Source organism: Salmo trutta, chromosome 9 (genome assembly GCF_901001165.1).
Source record: "Salmo trutta chromosome 9, fSalTru1.1, whole genome shotgun sequence".
Lineage (NCBI taxonomy): Eukaryota > Metazoa > Chordata > Actinopteri > Salmoniformes > Salmonidae > Salmo > Salmo trutta.
In genome coordinates, this window is record NC_042965.1 from 2,992,963 (window position 1) to 3,013,642 (window position 20,680).

A 20,680-nucleotide genomic window follows, 5' to 3' on the forward strand; every position below is an offset into this window, starting at 1 on the left:
TATGTAACATGGAGGTGGAGTGCTGGTAAGTGCACTCGACAATCTCCCTTTTGATCTACAATATCAAAGGCTGGGGTTACAAGTGAATGTCGGCCCCCAGCTAGGCAGTGGATCAAACACACAGAGCTCATCCCCCCCCCCCCTGGGAGAGAGGCAGGATGGGAGGAGAGGGAAGACACACAGACACACCGTTAGACCTCGAAGGTCACAAAATTAGGTCAGCTTAATTAGGTCAGGGTGAGGAATGGAAATCTGATTTGGTGAGTTAGACAACACAACATCTTGAATAAGATGGGACTTGGCCTACTTTGAAATTGTCATTTTCGACCAGAAGGATGTGAGAGGTTACAGAGAGAGACAATGTGAGAGGATGTGTGGTAGTATGGCAATATAAAAAGTATTATTTTATGTGAATATATGGAAATGTGAAAAATATTATTACAGAGGAATATGTGTGTGAGTATTCCATGTGTGTGTGTGTGTGTGTGTGTGTCTGTGTGTGGTGTGTGAGTGTGCTTGTTTGTGTGTGCACTGTGAAAATGTTTCCTGTGCATGTGGGTGAGTGTGTGTGGTGTGTAGTATGTACTGTGCACATGTGTATGTGTATATTTCTCACCAGCATGCGGTAGTGTACGGTGATGGTGGAGGCTGTGCTGGCCTCTCTGTACACCTGCAGACTGAGGCGGGTGGTCTTGAGGTGTGCTACGGGCAGTCTGGAACCCACCGCAAAGTAGACCAGCCCCCGGGGGTCATCGCTCTCCAGCATGGTGACATTGGCAAAGCGGGCACTCTCGTTGATAGCAGCGCCAACACCCACCTGGTAGATCTCAACCAGGAACCAGGCCTGGTACTCAGGTTCCTATGGCAACACACAGACATAGGAGGTTTAGGAAAGGCTATCTGGTTTAAGATTGAAATACATAAAAAGGGGAAAAGGATGACAAATAGAAAGAGGGAACATTATGTGCCCCAGCCATAAAATTATAGTACAGTACGAGCAATGTTTATAAAAATGTGTTATATAATTGAACCCCATGCCACATACTGGTGGACAGGTCCTGCAGCCTCCAACAGTGAGACTGGGACTAATAGCTCCTTCCCAGGTCTGGGGGCTGTGTCATATACCAGCATTGTAGGGGGAGGGGAGGAAGGGGTAGGGGATTAGGAAGCACAGCAGACAGACTGCGCTCGATAGGAAGAGGCATGTGGAGGTCTGCCCTAAAATATCCCAGACACACAGACAAACAGCAGGACAGGAAGTGGGCAGAGGCTGGGTGAGCTGCCTGGTAGGACCACCAGGGAGAGGAGAGGAAGGAGATGAGATGAGAAGAGAGGACCGAGGATGTGATCACACCACAGGGGCTTCCTGTCCTCCTCTCTTCAAACCTCCACATTAACATACTGTATATCCTCTGACGCCACAGCAGAAAGATATCGTGTGAAATACAAGGGATGTATGGGCTGGGAGAGAGCTACTTTATAAGGACATCCTGCTTGCGCCTTCAGTGATCAGTGGTCCAAATGAAGAGGAGTTGCTGACAGTTTTTGAGAGTTTTAGAGTATTGTGAGACTCATCTGTTCTGGTCCCCCTTGACCTCTAACCTCTAGTATGACCTGGGAATCACCTGGTCTTGTCGGACCTCCATGCTGAGGACACAGAGGACCTGTCCTCTCCTGCACAGCACGGCGCCTGAGGTCTGCAGCAGCTCCCGGGTCAGGTCGACACCGTTGTTGACCAGGGACAGTTCCGCCCTGTTGAATGTGGCCCGCCACATCACCTCAACATCCTCGAAGGCCCTGCACGGGGGAGGCAGATGGGTCTCACATCAAACACACAGTGCCCCAAAGTGGCTGGTATCACACTACTTATGATGACGATTTTACCATCACTGTCACTGCTGCTACTCTTTGGTTTGCTGACAGTCATGTGAGCAGAGGAATGTTACGGAGGATAAAACACTGAGGAACATACCGGTTCTGTTGTCTCTGTAGGTAGAGTAGGGCCGTTCTGTTCTGTTCCGAGTCCTCATCCAGAACCTGGCCCAGCAGAGAACTCACACTGAAACCCACTATCCCATTATGGAAATCACTCCCTGAGAGGGAGGGAGAGAGGGAGGGAGTGGAAGGAGAGAGAGACAGAGTTATGTGACTATTTCCTTATACTGTTCACTGTATGTACACTGAGGAGAGCGTTCAACAAATACAGCGCATCGAGCTTCCAATTCTCTTGTGACCGTCCCTTTGATTATATCATCAATTATATTCAAACAAACAGTGGAACAGATTTCCCATCACTGGAATTATGTCAGATGTCTGTGCCCAGGGACCTAATTTAGAAATTGTATTGGAAAACAATGACCTATAAAGATTCAATTGCATTAGACAAACTAGAGCATGACATTAGCTTGAATTGACTGACCAATGGATAGACTAAAGGAGCATGTGACAGGGGAGCTGATATGGGCGTTTCAGTGTTTTACCTAGGATTATAATTTTGGCAAAGGAGCTGAAGCCCTGCTTATCGGGTCCATCTGCGATCTGTGCCCCTCCCTCTGGCTCGCTGAGGTAGATGAAGAACACTTCCTGTCCCTCGGGCTCAGAGTCGTCTAGGATGAGTAGGCTGACCTCGGCCTCGCTTTGCCCCTCCTGCAGTGACACCAGGGTGGACTCCAGCCTGAAGTCCTGCCCCTCCAGGGCTAGGCTCCTGTTGGGTTCCAAAGTAAAGGGGAGAGGGGCACCTCCGACACTCCCGCCCCCATAAGCCTGGACCCTGACCCTCACTGGCCCAGCCAGGCTCTCAGACCTGTGCACCTTGAGGAGCACTTTCCTCTCCTGCTGGCTCCCCTCCTCCCTGTCCTCTGCTGTCTGAACCAGCCCCGGCCCGATGCTCAGCACTCCCCCGCTGACATCACTGGCCAGGATGGTGACAGTGGCCACACTGTGTTGGGGGGTGAGACGGGGCCGGGAGTCGCCTGAGTGGGGGTCACCACCACGGCTCAGTACCTGAACGTCTGTCAGGTTGACATAAAAGATCTCATCGGGCTCCGAGAGCACATCGTCCAGCACAGACAGGCGGATTGAGGCGGAGGTCTGGCGAGGCGAGTCGAAGAACAGCTCTCCGTCCTGCACGGCGGTGAAGTCCTGTCCCGCCAGGGCGCTGCCCGACGCCGTCTCGTAGGATAGGCGGGTACGGTTGCTACGGAAACCGTAGAGCCGCTGGACGTAGAGGGTGATGGTCTGCACGTCCTCCTCGATGACCAGCTGGCGGGAGTCCGGGGCGAACTGGTACAGCCCCAGTGGCTCGACCTCTGCCACCGTGAACCCTGACCTGGAGAGGGAAACAGAGATTAACATCACACCATAGCTGTTATATCATTCTAACAGTACTATTACATACAGAATGCAATCTTCAATCAGAAGGCTGTCTCGTTCCAACCGTTGTGCCTATAGTATATAGGAGCGTTATAAGCCTGGCAGGTGAGGCTAGTTACTGTACCTGAGTCTGGCTTCTCCAGGAGCAGGTGAGCTGGAGACGGCTGCAGTGAGGTGAAGGGCGTAGGCCGCTGGCTCAGACACATCAGGGAGTGCCTGGAGGGACACAGCCTTGCTCCTCTCTCCATGGGCCAGGGTCACTGAGCCTGAGGAGGACGACAAACCCTCAGACAACACCCTCAGACACCCTACATCAATACTATCAGTTTGGTCATTTTGTAGGGCGTTTGTTGGTGGTGGTGTTTGGAAAAAAAGAGATGTAAATGAGACTGGAGGAGGTAGAATATGTCTGATGGGTTTATATAGAGAAAAGGAACACTTATCAGCCTATTCACATGCCCTTCTGTGTTTAGAGAGAGAGTTAATGAACAAATAGGGAGAGACTTCCACATCTCAGATAGACAGATAAACATGTCACCAAACCTCTCCTCAAGCTCACAGTGGTGAGTTTCCCGTCTGAGGGCCTTACCTGAGCTGGGGGTGATAACTCCAGGCTTGAACCCAACTGAAGCCTGTCCAGGGGGGTACCCTGCGCTCCACTCCACCCTCACCCCCCCAAACAGCCCCGTCCTGGACACCAGCGCCTCACACACACCCGTCTCCACACTGGAGACCTGCAGTGCCAACGAGGCAAAGCCCACCTACACACACACACACACACACACACACACACACACACACACACACACACACACACACACACACACACACACACACACACACACACAAGTCACACAGAGGAGAAGGAATAGGGGATGATTTCATAAGTGTTACATTAAAGCCCAGGACAGATCTAATAGACAACATATTGAGACGAGACAAAGCAAAACTAGCCAGTTTTAGAATGATGTGCTATAGAACAGCTGACTAAAGATGGGGCATTCAGACTGAAGAGAACTAGACGAACGGTCGAGACCGTTTCCACTGTAACGGTGACTCTCTCCAATGACGCGATGAAACTTTGAAACAAAGTTGGCATTAAGATTGTCCACAGCCCTGTGTACGGCTGTCATGCTTGGATAATACTGTCTGATAGTAGAAGAGATAGTAGTGGCAGCTAGCGAGGTCAATAGACTAAGCCTACGTCGTGGTCACCACCAAGCTGGTCAATTGACTGAGAAGAAATGTATATGTTACATTAGTCTGTCATAACTCCTGACAGAAAGAGGTTGGGTGTTCAAAGGGAGGGGCTACCAACCACAGACCAGTAATTCAGTTAGATACAGAGCATCCTCCTCATCTTGGGTCAATGCAATGTGAGACAGGAGGTATGAACATGGGTCCAACTAAGGCCCAACAGAGAAGTTTCCCCTGAGCTGAGATCCCCAAATCCTATCCTTAAACATTAGTGGGTCAAATGCAAAACTGACCCAAGATCAGCGTCTAGGTGCAACTTCACCCTACTCAATAAAGTTGTTGACTCCTACCTCAGCGCTGGCTGCTTCCTCTGGGACGGTCACTATGGCGACCTTGGCTTCCAGTAGGAGGCGGGGTGGGGAGCTGGGGAGAGGTCCCAGAAGGCTCACGTCTGTTAGCTCCACAGTGAAGTTCACACCCACTGAGAGAAACACCTACAAGACAGAGAGCGAGAGACAGAGAGAGAGAGATTCAGTCTGGTAAGCATGACTACAGAGGCAGGGTCAGCGACAGGGCATTGTAGCCAAAAGGGTACTTAGATATACTGGAGATAGTTTTGATCTTATTAGGTCATTTGTGATGTTCATCATTACAAATTATGCAAAAACAGGAAAACTATATAGATTCAAAAGTTATCTACATGCTTTGCCAGGAAATATATAAATTCAGTTGCGGCACGAATGCATGATCCCCCATTGACGGTTATAAATCATTGGGGTCCCTGGTCTTGAGTATACTATCTCTGGCCCCAATGGTCCCTTACCTGACTATTAATTGGCACATAAACAGAGACGGAGTCCTCCCCCTCCTTGACCAGGGCTCTCCCAACAGCCGCCTCTCCCAACAGCTCCTGTCCATCCAGCCCAGGCCCAGTACTGATCCGGTAGCCCACACTGGCGTTGCCAAAGGCTCCAGCCTGCCGCGTCACCTTCAGGGTCAGGAGTCTCCCCAGCCCAGCCCCCATCCCTGCCACCACCACCGCCTGCTGCTCCGCCTCCAGCCCAAACAAGCCGTGCGGCTCGTCGTTGGCCCACACTCTGAGTCGGGTGCTACTGCGGTTGGCGTCCAGGGTGGCGCCGCCCTCCACGGCGCTCAACCTGAGCGTGTAGAGCTCCTCCAGCTCGGGCACGGCGTCGGGCAGCAGGGAAAGGACCACCTCTGCCCCCCTCTGACCCTCCAGGATGACCACGGAGCCGCTGAGGCCCGAGAAATCCCCCGATGTGTCAGAGTCACTCAGGATCTGCCAGTGCACCTGAGAGACACACACACACACATCTATAACATACATGGGAATTGGCTGTACGCTATAGGACCTACAGTGTAATGACAGTGTGAGTCTATTATAAACTTCATGCATTGTCAATACATTCTCTGAGTACATCTGAAACAAAGGGACACACTCAAAGCCTGAGCACTGCCTATAAAGCCTATTGCTGGCTGTAACTGTATGATGTCACCCCCCCCCCCCCCGAGGTGGTCTTACCGTGATGTTGCCCATGACGCCCTCTCTGCGCGTGATGAGGAGGGAGATGTTGAGCGGCCCCTCTCTGTCTGTGGGCTCACTGTACACACGCTCTCTAAGGTCCTCCTCCGTGAACTGCACTATGCCATTAGGGTCACCAAACTTCTCAATCTGAGACAGAGACACACACAGATCCAGACACACAAACCCAGAAACAAAGACACGCCATCACCATGACTCAGAGACTCTTAAATATCAATAAGAGACTGTGATGTAATTTCAATATGATACAATAATGGTTTAAATACAACTGGAGTGCATATTAAAATTGAGATGTCACTCGTTGGGAGGGTGACATACCTTGAGCGTGACAGAGCCCGCTCGGGGGTCAATGTCCATGTCTCCTGAGAGGAGCTCAAGCATGACTACAAAGGTCTCCGCCACCTCCACCTCCCCATGGGGGAGAATACTCAGATCGATGATGCGTAATCCCCCCTCCCCATCTCTGAAATGAAACGATCCGTTCACAGGTTCACCAATGTCTGTGTTTACGGGTGGTAAGACCTCTTTGGTGTTGGGACCCAGCATGCTCCATGTTATCTGAGGAAAGGACATCAATTATTCAGATGGGCTGGTATGCATCACATTCATGCTTGTAAAGACATTTAGGTAAAGACGAATACATTAACCAAATATTTTACCAACAAATCGATTCCTTGTGAAAAACACATTTTCCATAATATTGACTTATTCTCCACTTTGTATTACAGTCTGAATTCAAAATGGATGAAATAAAAAAAATTCTCATCCATCTACACACAATATCCCAAAATGACAAAGTGAAAACATGTTTTTAGAAATGTTTGCACATTTATTGAACATGAAATACAGAAATAACTAATCAACATACAGTAAAAGTTAAAAGTTTGGACACACCTACTCATTCCAGGGTTTTTCTTAAATGTTTTGATTTTGTACATCATATAATAATAGAGAAGACATCAAAACTATGAAATAACACATATGGAATCATGTAGTAACCAAAAAAGTGCTACAAAAATCTAAATATATTTTACATTTGAGAGTAGCCACCCTTTGCATTGATGACAGATTTGCATACTCTTGGCATTCTCTCAACCAGCTTCATGAGGTCGTCACCTGGAATGCATTTCAATTAACAGGTGTGCCTTGTTAAAAGTTCATTTGTGGAATTTCTTTCCAAATGCATTTGAGCCAACCAGTTGTGTTGTGACAAGATAGGGGTGGTACACAGAAGATAGCCCTATTTGGTAAAAGACCAAGTCCATATTATGGCAAGAACAGCTCAAATAAGCAAAGAGAAACGACAGTCCATCATCACTTTAAGACATGAAGGTCAGTCAATTTGGAAAATGTCAAGAACTTTGAAAGTTTCTTCAAGCGCAGTCGAAAAAATCATCAAGCGCTATGATGAAACTGGCTCGCATGAGGACCGCCACAGGAATGGAAGTCCCAGAGTTACCTCTGCTGCAGAGGATGAGTTCATTAGCGTTACCAGCCACAGAAATTGCAGCCCAAATAAATGCTTCACAGAGTTCAAGTAACAGACACATCTCAACATCAACTATTCAGAGGAGACTGCGTGAATCAGGCCTTCATGGTCGAATTGCTGCAAAGAAACCACTACTAAAGGACACCAATTTGAAGAAACACGAGCAATGGACATTAGACCGGTGGAAATCTGTCCTTTGGTCTCATGAGTCCAAATTAGATTTCTGGTTCTAACCGCCGTGTCTTTGTGAGACACAGAGTAGGTGAACAGATGATCTCCGCATGTGTGGTTCCCACCGGGAAGCATGGAGGAGGTGTGATGGTGCTTTGCTGGTGACACTGTCAGTGATTTATTTAGAATTCAAGGCACACTTAACCAGCATGGCTACCATAGCATTCTGCAGCAATACGTCATCCCATCTGCTTTGCGCTTAGTGGGACTATCATTAGTTTTTCATGAAAATGACTCAACACACCTCCAGGCTGTGTAAGGGCTATTTGACCAAGAAGGAGAGTGATGGAGTGCTGCATCAGATGACCTGGCATCCACAATCACCCAACCTCAACCCAAACGAGATGGTTTGGGATGAGTTGGACCGCAGAGTGAAGGAAAATCAGCCAAAACGTGCTCAGTCTATGTGGGAACTCATTCAAGGCTGTTGGAAAAGCATCCCAGGTGAAGCTGGTTGAAAGAATGCCAAGAGTGTGCAAAGCTGTCATCAAGGCAAAGGGTGACTACTATATATTTTGATTTGTTTAACACATTTTTGGCTACTACATGATTCCATATGTGTTATTTCATAGTTATGTGTTCACTATTATTCTCCAATATAGAAAATTGTAAAAATAAAGAAAAACCCTTGAATGAGTAGGTGTGTCCAAACTTTTGACTGGTACTGTAAGTTTTCACAACCTTGAGTCCATACTTTGTAGAAGCACCTTTGGCAGCGATTACAGTTGTGAGTCTTTCTGCGTAAGTCTCTAAGAGCTTTCCAATCCTGGATTGTGCAACCTTTGCCCATTATTCTTTTCAAAATGCTTCAAGTTCTGTCACATTGGATGTTGATCATTGCTAGACTACTATTTTCAGGTCATGCCATAGATTTTCAAGTAGATTTAAGTTAAAACTGTAACTCGGCCACATTCACTGTCTTCTTGGTAAGCAACTCCAGTGTAGATTATTGCCCTGCTGAAAGGGGAATTCATCTCCCAGTGTCTGGTGGAAAGCAGACTGGAAAAGGTTTTCCTTTAGGATTTTGCCTGTGCTTAGCATCATTCCGTTTCTTTTTTATCCTGAAAAACTCCACAGTCCTTAACGATTACAAGCATACCCATAACATGATGCAGACACCACTATGCTTGAAAATATGGATAGTGGTACTCAGTTGTAATGTGTTGTATTGGATTTGCCCCAAACATAACACTTTGTATTTAGGACAAAAAGTGAATTGCTTTGCCACATTTATTGCAGTATTACTTCAGTGCCTGGTTGCAAACAGGTTGCATTTAAAAAATATATTTGTATTCTGTACAGGCTTTCTTTTCACTCACACTAATAATTGTATGTGTGGGGTACAGAGATGAGGTAGTCATTAAAAAAAATCATGTTAAACACTATTATTGCACACAGGGTGCAACTTATTATGTGACTTGTTAAGCAAATTTTTTCTCCTTAACTTATTTACATTTGCCATAACAAAGGGGTTCAATACATATTGACTCAAGATATTTCAGATTTTCATTTTTTATTAATTTGTAAAAAAATGTATTTAAAAAAATAACATAATTCCACCTCACGGGGTATTGCGAGTGACAAAAAAAACCTCAATTAATATTTAAATTCACGCTATAACACAGCAAAATGGGGATTAAGTCAAGTGGTGTGAATACTTTCCGAAGTCACTGTGGGCTAATAACATTACAGTGTCATTAAGTTTAGCAACATAGAATGAGTGATGGACATCTATCTGGCAGAGAAACGATGATGGTGAACATGCTCTTGTACTACGAGGTCAGAGAGACAAAACATGGCGGTTATACACTAGTATCCCGAACACAGATTCAGGCTCGTCCTGAACTAAAAAGTACTTTCACTGGAGATTCTCCATTGAGCATACTTTTTAGTCTGTGTCCGGGAAACTGGCCCGAAAGTTGCTTAGATGTCTATAGGCCTAGCAAGTACAGGCGGTTGTTAGCACCTTAATTGGGGCGGACAGGCTCATAGTAATGGCTGGAATACTGGCTGGAATGTAATGAAATTGACACATTGAACACATGGCTTCCTTGTGTTTGATACCATTCCATTCACTCCACTCTAGCCATTATTATGAGCCATCCTCCCCTCACCAGATTCCTGTGCGAACAAGAGGAGGAAGAGAGAGAGAGAGACCAGACAGAGGAAGTGGATGGTCCCAGTAGGCTTACCGTAGTGTTGCCCACTAGCCCGCCCACCCTCTCCAGGTGCAGGCTGAGCCTCAGGGTGCTGTTGGGGTTCACCAGGGTGATCACGCTCTCGTTCAGGAAACGGACCACGCCGTTGGGTGAGTCGCTCTTGGAGATGGTAACACTGGCGACCAAATGAGTACCCAGTATGGCTCCGCCCGTGGCGCTGGACAGCTGGATCTCAAACATCTCGGCATACTCCCTGGAAGAAGAGTTCCAACATGCTCATTACTGGTCTCTATACGTTCACATACATTTCTTTACAGAAACTCTTAAGCCTGGTTCAGATACAACAGCAGACAGATAAGGAGAGACGAGATGAGTCAAAACTAGAGAGTTTTACAATTTTGTGTTGTAGAACTGCTGACTAAACACAGGGCATTCCGATCAAAAAGGTGACACTGTAAAAATGCCTCCACACTATTTGTCCTAGTAAAGTCCTACCGTATAAGAAAATCACGACAGCTATGATGGAAACAGGAATTTTCCGTGTAATTGTATGAATGCCAACAAATCATTTGTTCGTTCGACATGGTGGGATCTTTTTGTGTCTGTACAATTAAATTATGCGAGAAATGGCGGTGGAAACGTCTTTATGCGCAAGTATTTATATAATAACCATCAATATCGAAGAAACTTGGAGTCACACGATGACATGTTGTGTTCTCCTCCCACTACAACTAGGGAAAGCATGCACTTTATTAGGCTACAGAAGAAATAAGTTATGATGAACTTCACAGGGTGGTGAAAGTAAACGGTGATCTTGATGCTCCTTTCCAATAACTGCCGATGGTCCTTTTCTGGGTGACATGATGATCGATGCTTGACTGCCATTTGACAAATAAACATTTTCTCGCTCTTATCCATAATAATCTCATCATGTAGACTAGCCAACCCGCACAGTCTACCCGCTCTGTATCTGTGAACTGTTGGCTAGAGCGCAGGTGCCACGACCAGAATAGGCACATTTGCTATTTAACACAAACATTTGTGACAAAACTATTGGTAGAGTTGAAAATGCAATGGAAACACATTGAAATGTACATTTTTATTTGGTACATGAAAACTTAAACGAAAAATGACATTTTGTGTGCACTACGTCATCCCGCACTGATTTTTATCCTCAACAAGTCTGTTTGATGGAAACACTTCACTGTTGGCAAAATGCACATATTATTGTAAAGTAGATTTTAGAATATTTGCACGAAAATCTGTCTCCAATTCGATGGAAACATAGCTATTGACGTGATTAACCTCTCTTGGGTAGGGGGCAGTATTTTGACATCCGGATGAAAAGCGTGCCCAAAGTAAACTGCCTGTTACTCAGGCCCAGAAGCTAGGATATGCATATAATTGGTAGATTTGGATAGAAAACACTCTAAAGTTTCTAAAACTGTTACAATAATGTCTGTGAGTATAACAGAACTGATTTGGCAGGCGAAACCCCGAGGACAAACCATCCAGGGGAACAAATGTTGAGGTCATAGGATTTTCCAATGTTTTCTATGGGATACCCTTATTATTAGGAACCTGATGGCAGTTCCTATGGCTTCCACTAGATGTCAACAGTCTTTAGAAATTGTTCGATGTTTTTATTTTGAGAAATTAAGAAGTAGTCCTATTCAAGTGTCACTCCAGGTGGACTCTACTGTTTTGGTGCGTGTGAAAACGTTGTTTTTATCCTGTATTAGAAACAGTTTATTCCATCTTAAATTTTATTGATTATTTACGTTTTAGGGTACCTGAGGTTGGATTAGGAATGTTGTTTGAAATGTTTGGACCAAGTTTACAGGTAACTTATTAGATACTTTGTAGGCATGTTAGGCGAGTTGAAACCGGTGTATTTCTGAATCAAACGCGCCAAATAAATGGACATTTTTGGGACATAAAGAAGGACGTTATCGAACAAAAGGACTATTTGTGATGTTTCAAGGACATTTTGGAGTGCCAACAGAAGAAGATCTTCAAAGGTAAGGCATTTATTATATCGCTATTTCTGACTTTTGTGTCGCACCTGCCTGGTTGAAAAATGATTTTCATGTGTTTGTATACGGGGCGCTGTCCTCAGATAATCTCATGGTGTGCTTTCGTCGTAAAGCCTTTTTGAAATTGACACAGCGGCTGGATAAACAAGAAGTTATGCTTTATTTTGATGTATAACACATTTTCAAGAATGTTAAATATTTGAATTTAGTATTTTTGAATTTCGCACTTTGCAATTTCACCGGATGTTCACAAACAAAGTTGCCACTTGTTGTACTAAGGTCTTGGATCCAACAAGTCTCATGAAATTGGTTGAGAGAATGCCAAGAGTGTGCAAAGGCAAAGGGTAGCTACTTTGAAGAATCTCAAATATATTTTGATTTGTTTAACACTTTTTAGGTTACTACATGATTACACATGTGTAATTTCATAGATTTGCCATCTTCACTATTATTCTACAATGTAGAAAATAGTAGAAATAAAGAAAAACACTCCAATTTTCATACCAGCCCAACAGACCCACAGACGATGCAATCTCTATTGCACTCCACACTGCCCTTTCCCACCTGGACAAAAGGAACACCCACGTGAGAATGCTATTCATTGACTACAGCTCAGTCTTCAAAACTCATCACTAAGCTAAGGACCCTGGGACTAAACACCTCCCTCTGCAACTGGATCCTGGACGTCCTTACGGACCGCCCCCCAGGTGGTAGGGATAGGTAACAACATCTCAATTACGTCGACTAACCTGTGCCCACGCACATTGACTCTGTACCAATACCTTATGTACAGGTGAAGTTGGAAGTTTACATACACCTTAGCCAAATAAATTTAAACTCAGTTTTTCACAATTCCTGACATTTAATCCTAGTAAAAATTCCCTGTCTTAGGTCAGTTAGAATCACTACTTTATTTTAAGAATGTGAAATGTCAGAATAATAGTATGATTTATTTCTGCTTTTATTTCTTTCATCACATTCCCAGTGGGTCAGAAGTTTACATACACCCAATTAGTATGTGGCAGCATTGCCTTTAAAATGTTTAACTTGGGTCAAACTTTCAGGAAGCCTTCCACAAGCTTCCCACAATAAGTTGGGTTAATTTTGGATCATTCCTCTTGACAGAGCTGGTGTAACTGAGTCAGGTTCTTCGGCCTCCTTGCTCGCACACACTTTTTCAGTTCTGCCCACAAATTTTCTATAGGAATGAGGTCAGGGATTTGTGATGGCCACTCCAATACCTTGACTTTGTTGTCCTTAAGCCATTTTGCCACAACTTTGGAAGTATGCTTGGGGTCATTGTCCATTTGGAAGACCCATTTGCAACCAAGCTTTAACTTCCTGACTGATGTCTTGAGATGTTGCTTCAATATATCCACATAATTTTGCTTCCTCATGAAGCCATCTATTTTGTGAAGTGCACCAGTCCCTCCTGCAGCAAAGCACCCCCACAACATGATGCTGCCACCCCGTGCTTCACGGTTGGGATGGTGTTCTTTGGCTTGCAAACCTCCCCCTTTTTCCTTCAAACATAACGATGGTCGTTATGGCCAAACAGTTCTATTTTTGTTTCATCAGACCAAGGGACATTTCTCAAAAAAGTATGATCTTTGTCCCCATGTGCAGTTGCAAACTGTAGTCTGGGTTTTTTATGGTGGTTTTGGAGCAGTGGCTTCTTCCTTGCTGAGCAGCCTTTCAGGTTATGTTGACATAGGACTCGTTTTTCTATGAATATAGATACTTTTGTACCCGTTTCCTCCAGCATCTTCACAAGGTCCTTTGCTGTTCTTCTGGGATTGATTTGCACTTTTCGCACCAAAGTGCGTTCATCTCTAGGAGACAGAACGGGTCTCCTTCCTGAGCAGTATGACGGCTGCGTGGTCCCATGGTGTTTATACTTGCGTACTATTGTTTGTACAGATGAACGTGGTACCTTCAGGCGTTTGGAAATTGCTCCCAAGTATGAACCAGACTTGTGGAGGTCTACAATTTATTTTCTGAGGTCTTGGCTGATTTATTTTGATTTACCCATGATGTCAAGCAAAGAAGCACAAAGTTTGAAGGTAGGCCTTGAAATACATCCACAGGTACACCTCCAATTGACTCAAATTATGTCAATTAGCCTATCAGAAGCTTCTAAAGCCATGACATCATTTTCTAGAATTTTCCAAGCTGTTTAAAGGCACAGTCAACTTAGTGTATGTAAACTTCTGACCCACTGGAATTGTGATACAGTGAATTATAAGTGAAATACTCTGTCTGTAAACAATTGTTGGAAAAATTACTTGTATCATGCACAAAGTAGATGTCCTAACTGACTTGCCAAAACTATAGTTTGTTAATTAACAAGAAATTTGTGGAGTGGTTGAAAAATGAGTTTTAATGACTCCAACCTAAGTGTATGTAAACTTCCGACTTCAACTGTATATAGCCTCGCTACTGTTATTTTACTGCTGCTCTTTAATTATTTGTTATTATTATTTTACTTTTTAATTATCGATTTTTCTTAAAACTTACACTTATTTTTCTTAAAACTGCATTGTTGGTTAAGGGCTTCTAAGTAAGCATTTCACTGTAAGGCGCATGTGACAAATAACATTTGATTTGATTTGAATGAGTAGGTGTGTCCAAACTTTTGACTGGTACTGTAGGTGATTTGCAGTGTAGCAGGCCTGGGTGATCAGACAGACAGACAGACTGACTCACCTGTCCTGGTCATCTATGATGGTCACGTTGATGTGACTGGTGTTGTGGCCGTGGAGGAAGGTGAGCGAGCCGTTGGCCAGGCTGTAGTCCAGGCCTGGGCTGGCCGTCAGGCCCCTGGATATGTACTCTGCTGTGACCAGGCCGTAGGAACCCACCCTCCTCACCACCGGGATAGACACACTGCCCACGTCTTCCTCCACTGGAAATAACAGAAAGGAGAGAAGAGGACACAGTAGGCTGAAATGGCACCTATGGGGCTCTGGTCAAAAGTAGTGCACTATACAGGACAGTGTTTCTCAATCCTGGTAACACACCTGATTCAAATCAAAGGCTTAATGATGAGTTGAGTAGTTGAATCAAGTGTGTTAGTGCTAGAGGTGGAAAAAATGCACACATGTTTTGGCAAATTACTGGTTAGCAGAGTAGAACACTTGAAAAAGAAAAAGAGACTGATGAAGACAGCATGGCTGTCAAAACGTTGGTTACTAAGTGTGCGGCTCTCCTTATCTTTTTCAAGAGTATGGCAGTCGTCATACCCTAGCTCAACACCAACAATTTAAAATAAGGTACTAAAATCATCTAATTGCTGTATGACATGTTAATAGAATGCTAAGACCCCTATCGTCTGAGACTAATGAAGCTACAGCCCCCATGGTGATAATGGCAGGAGTCAATTTAGATTGTTTTTGCTTTTCTCCAAATTGCATTTTAGAGTTTTTAAACTGTGTAGAAATGCTGTAAAAAATGCTGTCATTCAGATTCCATTCACCCAGCTCAATGTAACATCGATAGGTTTCGGCTATTACATGATTTTCTAATTTTGCCTGTACCCATCATGAGGTCGCAACAACCTAGCCTATGAATGAACGTTTCCAATGTAGCTGCAAAGGTCGAGAGAATTTTGAGTAATCTAGGTGACAGACAGTGACATATTCAATACTGCCTTGCACACTCTTGCTTACATCTAGCTGATGTAGGGTGTAATCATTAGTCCAACAGTTGCAAATGAGAGTTTCTATTGGACAAATTCAGGGATGTTTATCCCCGTTTTGTTCCGTTTGCTTCAGTTTAAGAAATGTTTTTCAACAGAATCGGCGTAATGAATACACCCCTGATCACACGCAAACGCAGTTCACTTTCATAGCAGCCACATAAAACAACACGATCAATTTGCTCCTTGTATATAATTTCTTCTCACAACTATCTACGCGCTCTCCTCCTCTCACCTTTTCCCTTCACTTGTGGACTTCTGTGAACGACACATCAGCTGTCTGTAACCAGGCGAAAAAAAACCTTCCCTAGCCAAACCTTCATATCATAACTGCTAACCGCTAAGCACAGCCTACATCATTGTCAACTCATAGTCAACATACTGTAGCTACTAGAACTAACATGTTAGTAAACCCGCCACAATCATGCATTTCAGAGTACAGTCAGAAAGCAGTTTAGCAGTTACACCGGCGGGCCCCAGTGGCAATAAATTAATAAAACCAAAAGCTTACCTTGATTTGGAAGAGTTCCCGTGTTGGATAGTCATAGCCAGCTAGCTAACAGAACCCATCTCTGTTGGAGCCAGGTGTTTGAGTAGGCTAAACTAGCTAGCTGCATTCAGTGAAAGTTTTTTTTTTTAAATACAACCAAATATAGCTCTCTCTCTCTTGCTTCTCCTTAATTTTGGAAGAAAATAATTTGTTCAAAATGGTTTCTCTCTCTTTGAGTCAACTCCTCACCACATTTTATGCACTGCAGTGCTAGCTAGCTGTAGCTTATGCTTTCAGTACTAGATTAATTCTCTGATCCTTTGATTGGGCGGACAACATGTCAGTTCATGCTGCAAAAGCTCTGATAGGTTGGAGGACGTCAACAGGAAGTTGTCATAATTACTGTGTAAGTCAATGGAAGGGGGTGAGAACAAAGAGCCTCCTAGGTTTGTACTGAAGTCAATGTACCCAGAGGAGGACAGAAGCTAGCTTTCCTCTGGTTACACCATGGTGCTACCCTACAGAGCATTGCTGAGGCTACTGTAGACATTCATTGAAAAATAGTGTGTTGTAATCAATTATTTGGTGACGTGGAATATATTTAGCATAGTTTGATCTAAAAAGGATCACTTTTTAAATGTTTCAATATATTTTTTTAATGAAATTCACTGAGGAGGATGGTCTTACCCTTCCTCCTCTGAGGAACCTCTACTGGTGAATATGAATAAAACTAGATAATTATGAGCCTGTAGTCAAGGAGAAAGCTTTGAGCTTTAGGGAGAAAGGCAGGATCCATGATTGGCTGAGATAATGGAGGGGAATAATAGGGAGACTACTTTCTGAAGGACAATCCATGTTGACTCATGCGTCAACATTTGAATTATTAAAGAGATGGGTGTGGCTAGGGCTTAAGAGGATGTGAACGTAATTTTCTCCTACTTGTCTCCAAAGTGGAATAACACGTGTCTCAAAGAAGCATAACTTTCCCATGTTTCCCCCAACTGCAGTGATTATATACCATTTTGAAGCTCTGAGTCTGGCTTTTTTTACATTTTATAAAAATACAATCTTGAACATTTGACATCAGCTCACCTTCCTGAATTCAGTCACTTAAGTAAAATGTAATACTGCATGTACTGTAGTACTCCTTACATATTGCATTTATCCAATCACCACTCTCAGAATCCCTCTATTATGCATATTCATGGCATATTAACAGGATGAGATGACATTTCCTAAAGTGATGCCTTATGTTCTAATAGCTGTGTTGAAGAGAGCCAACGTGTTAGAGGCTTAGAGACTGACCTGTGATGTTGACATAGTCAGGGAGGAACTCCAGAATACCCTCAGCGTTGTCACTCTTCTGGATGACGATCATGATGGAGGAGATGTTGCCGATGGCTGGAGGCTGGTCTCGTTGCAGGCCGTGCTCCATCACGCTGAATTCCACAGTACTGACCACAGGAGGGCGACAGAGGTCAGAGACACCCCACCTCACACCCAGTCAAAAAAATAAGTGGGTTAACGCTGAATGCAGTTCCCATAAGTAACACTCTCTAAACTTTCAATGCATTTTTCTGCAAAAGGTAGGTAGAGAGTGTTTACGTGCGTTTACCCTCCATTACACCACTGCTCACACCACTCCCACCCCAGAGACCAACACCTTCCACTCTTACAGTGAAGTTCACAGTACTGATCACAGGAGGGTGACAGAGGTCATTAAATCATTGACCAAGGTTGAGATTCTCCTCCCACTCACACCCCAAAACCGCACACCAACAGCTCACGGTAGAAGTTGCCCTTAGGAACAGATCAAGGATCAGCTTTCCCTCCCCAACACTTCTAATCTTAACTGGGGGGGAAGAAAACAAAGAACTGACTCTAGATTAGTGTCCAGGATCCCCCTACCTGTCATTGAGGAGCTCTACTGTGATGATGTTGAGGTAGAACTCCTCAGGCCCCTCTGGGAGGTCGTCGTCATGGATACTCAATGTGACACCACGCGTGGTCTGGCCTGGGCTGAAAAGCAGGCGCCCCGAGGCTTCAGTGAAGTCCACTCCACTGACCGCTACACTGCTTGCTGTCTGGTAGGTCACCCACACACTCCCAAACGTGCCCATGGAACGCACCACTGTCACATTGACCTGACGGAGAAGAGAAGGGAGAGGAGGGATGGGGGGGTAGGGGAAAAAGCAGGCGGCCATATCATCAACTGAATGGCAATTTATCATGGCTGCATCATAAGCCGAATGACTTTCATGCCACTCCCTTAACCACCCTCCCTAATCCCTCCCTCCCTCGGATAGGGCAGGTCAGACTTTTCTCAGGCTCTGATAGGGCAGCAATAGTCATGTAGACGTCCTCTAATGCATTTCAACATTGTGGATGTTTTTGATCATGGCCCGGGACTGCCCTGGCTCTCTCACCTTGCCCTCCTCCTCAGAGGCCCCGACGAGGCCCTGGGGGAAGGAGAACAGGCCGTAGGGGAGGTCACTAGCTGCCATGGTGACTGTGGCCCGCTGAGCCGAGGGACTGATCTCCGCCCCTGGCGTGACTGAGGTCAAGGTCAGCTGGTACACACGCCGCTCCTCCGCCATGTCATCATCCAGCGCCTGAAACAACAACATCAACGAACACCACTACCTTCAGCCTCTGACCCAACATCCACACTAAGATACCATTTAAAATGAATGGCCGATAGGCTGCATCACATCACACTAGTATTCCGTTTCACAGTTCTATTGGGAATTATTCATTTTCAATTCATTTTCACTTCATAATAGGATGAAGTACAATAAGAAAATATACTGTATGTTAAGACAAGATCATAGTGATGAATATCATTCCATAGTCAAAGACAGACAGCATCTGTGTTAAATGTGGTTGTCATACCTTAAGGCGGATGGTGGCTGCAGACTGTCTGTCTCGCATGGTCACCACGCCAGACAGCTCCTCAAACTCAGAGGCCACAGCAGGCGTGATGTTCCAGTAGACCTGGATCTCTCCGAAGATGCCTGGGCCTCGTACAAGGCTACAACACACACACACACACACACACGCACACACGCGCACACGCGCACACGCACACACGCACACACGCACACAATTTCCTCATTGCAACATATTTTTCATTGACCTCTTATCGGCCAAAATAAGAGTATGCTTTTCTCAATAGCACAACAGCAATATTCTGTCCCATGAAAAAAAGACAATTCCCCCTTAGCAATGATATGTGTGTGTAACTGAGGCAAAGTCAGTATTATCCATTGGGTGATTGGTTGAGCCTTATTGGGACGTGACATCACTCCGAGCCCTTACCAAAACCCAACCATTGGATCAAAAATGTCACCTTGTAGCTGTGGTAATTAGTGACAACGCTAAAACCAGTAGTAACCACATACTGCAATGACATTTATCTTAAAATCAAAAGACTTAACTAACATTCCCACACTAGCTACAGAGTTTGAGTCACCTCAGCCGTTTTCTTATAAACAGCTCAGCTAGCAACGCAGTAACCAACGCATTTAGAAGGCTAGCTAACGACTGAAATGTAGCTACACTACGTGAACAAATGCATGTGGACGCCTGCTCGTCGAACATCTCATTCCAAAATCATGGGCATTAATATGTAGTTGGTCCCTCCTCTGCTGCTACAACAGCATCCACTCTTCTGGGAAGGCTTTCCACTAGATGTTAGAACATGGCTGGAGGGACTTGCTTCCATTCAGCCACAAGCGCATTAGTGAGGTAAGGCACTGATGTTGGGCGATAAGGCCAGGCTCGCAATCAGCGTTCCAATTCATCCCAAAGGTGTTCGATGGGGTTGAGGTCAGGGTTCTGTTCAGGCCAGTCAAGTTCTTCCACACCGATCTCGACAAACCATTTCTGTATGGATCTCACTTTGTGCACAGGGGGCATTGTTATGCTGAAACAGGAAAGGGCCTTCCCCAAGAGAGAATCGTCTAGAATGTCATTGTATGATGTAGCGTTAAGATTTCCCTTCACTGGATCTAAGGGCCTGAACAATGAAAAAGAGCCCCAGACCATTATTCCTCCTCCACCAAACTTTATAGTTGGCACTATGCATTGGGGCAGGTAGCGTTCTCCTGGCATCCGCCAAACCCAGATTTGTCCGTTGGACTACCAGATGGTGAAGCGTGATTCAGAGAAGGTGTTTCCACTGCTCCAGAGTCCAATGGCAGCGAGCTTTACACCACTCCAGCCAACGCTTGGCATTGCGCATGGTGATCGGCCATGGAAACCTATTTCATGAAGCTCCCGACGAACAGTTCTTGTGCTGACCTTGCTTCCAGAGGCAGTTTGGAACTCAGTAGTGAGTGTTGCAACCGAGGAGAGACGATTTATACGCGCTAAACGCTTCAGCACTTGCCGGTCCCATTCTGTGAGCTTGTGTGGCCTACCACTTCACGGCTGTGCCATTGTTG

At 45.0% G+C, this 20,680-nt stretch overlaps 1 protein-coding gene across 2 annotated transcripts in view; it reads right to left on the reverse strand.

Annotated features, from left to right (window-relative positions):
- adgrv1 (adhesion G protein-coupled receptor V1) overlaps positions 1-20,680 on the reverse strand; it is a 191,703-nt gene that overhangs the window by 87,845 nt on the left and 83,178 nt on the right. For both annotated transcript variants that reach the window (XM_029762120.1, XM_029762121.1), the window contains 16 exons: positions 19,128-19,266; positions 18,662-18,847; positions 18,144-18,379; positions 17,541-17,689; positions 14,755-14,953; positions 10,046-10,265; positions 6,452-6,691; positions 6,113-6,262; positions 5,393-5,881; positions 4,920-5,063; positions 3,962-4,133; positions 3,497-3,638; positions 2,481-3,328; positions 1,973-2,093; positions 1,626-1,797; positions 617-859 (listed from right to left, as the gene is read on the reverse strand). In XM_029762120.1, the coding sequence (XP_029617980.1) occupies positions 617-859; positions 1,626-1,797; positions 1,973-2,093; positions 2,481-3,328; positions 3,497-3,638; positions 3,962-4,133; positions 4,920-5,063; positions 5,393-5,881; positions 6,113-6,262; positions 6,452-6,691; positions 10,046-10,265; positions 14,755-14,953; positions 17,541-17,689; positions 18,144-18,379; positions 18,662-18,847; positions 19,128-19,266 (3,850 nt within the window). The remainder of the gene's footprint in view (positions 1-616; positions 860-1,625; positions 1,798-1,972; positions 2,094-2,480; positions 3,329-3,496; positions 3,639-3,961; positions 4,134-4,919; positions 5,064-5,392; positions 5,882-6,112; positions 6,263-6,451; positions 6,692-10,045; positions 10,266-14,754; positions 14,954-17,540; positions 17,690-18,143; positions 18,380-18,661; positions 18,848-19,127; positions 19,267-20,680) is intronic.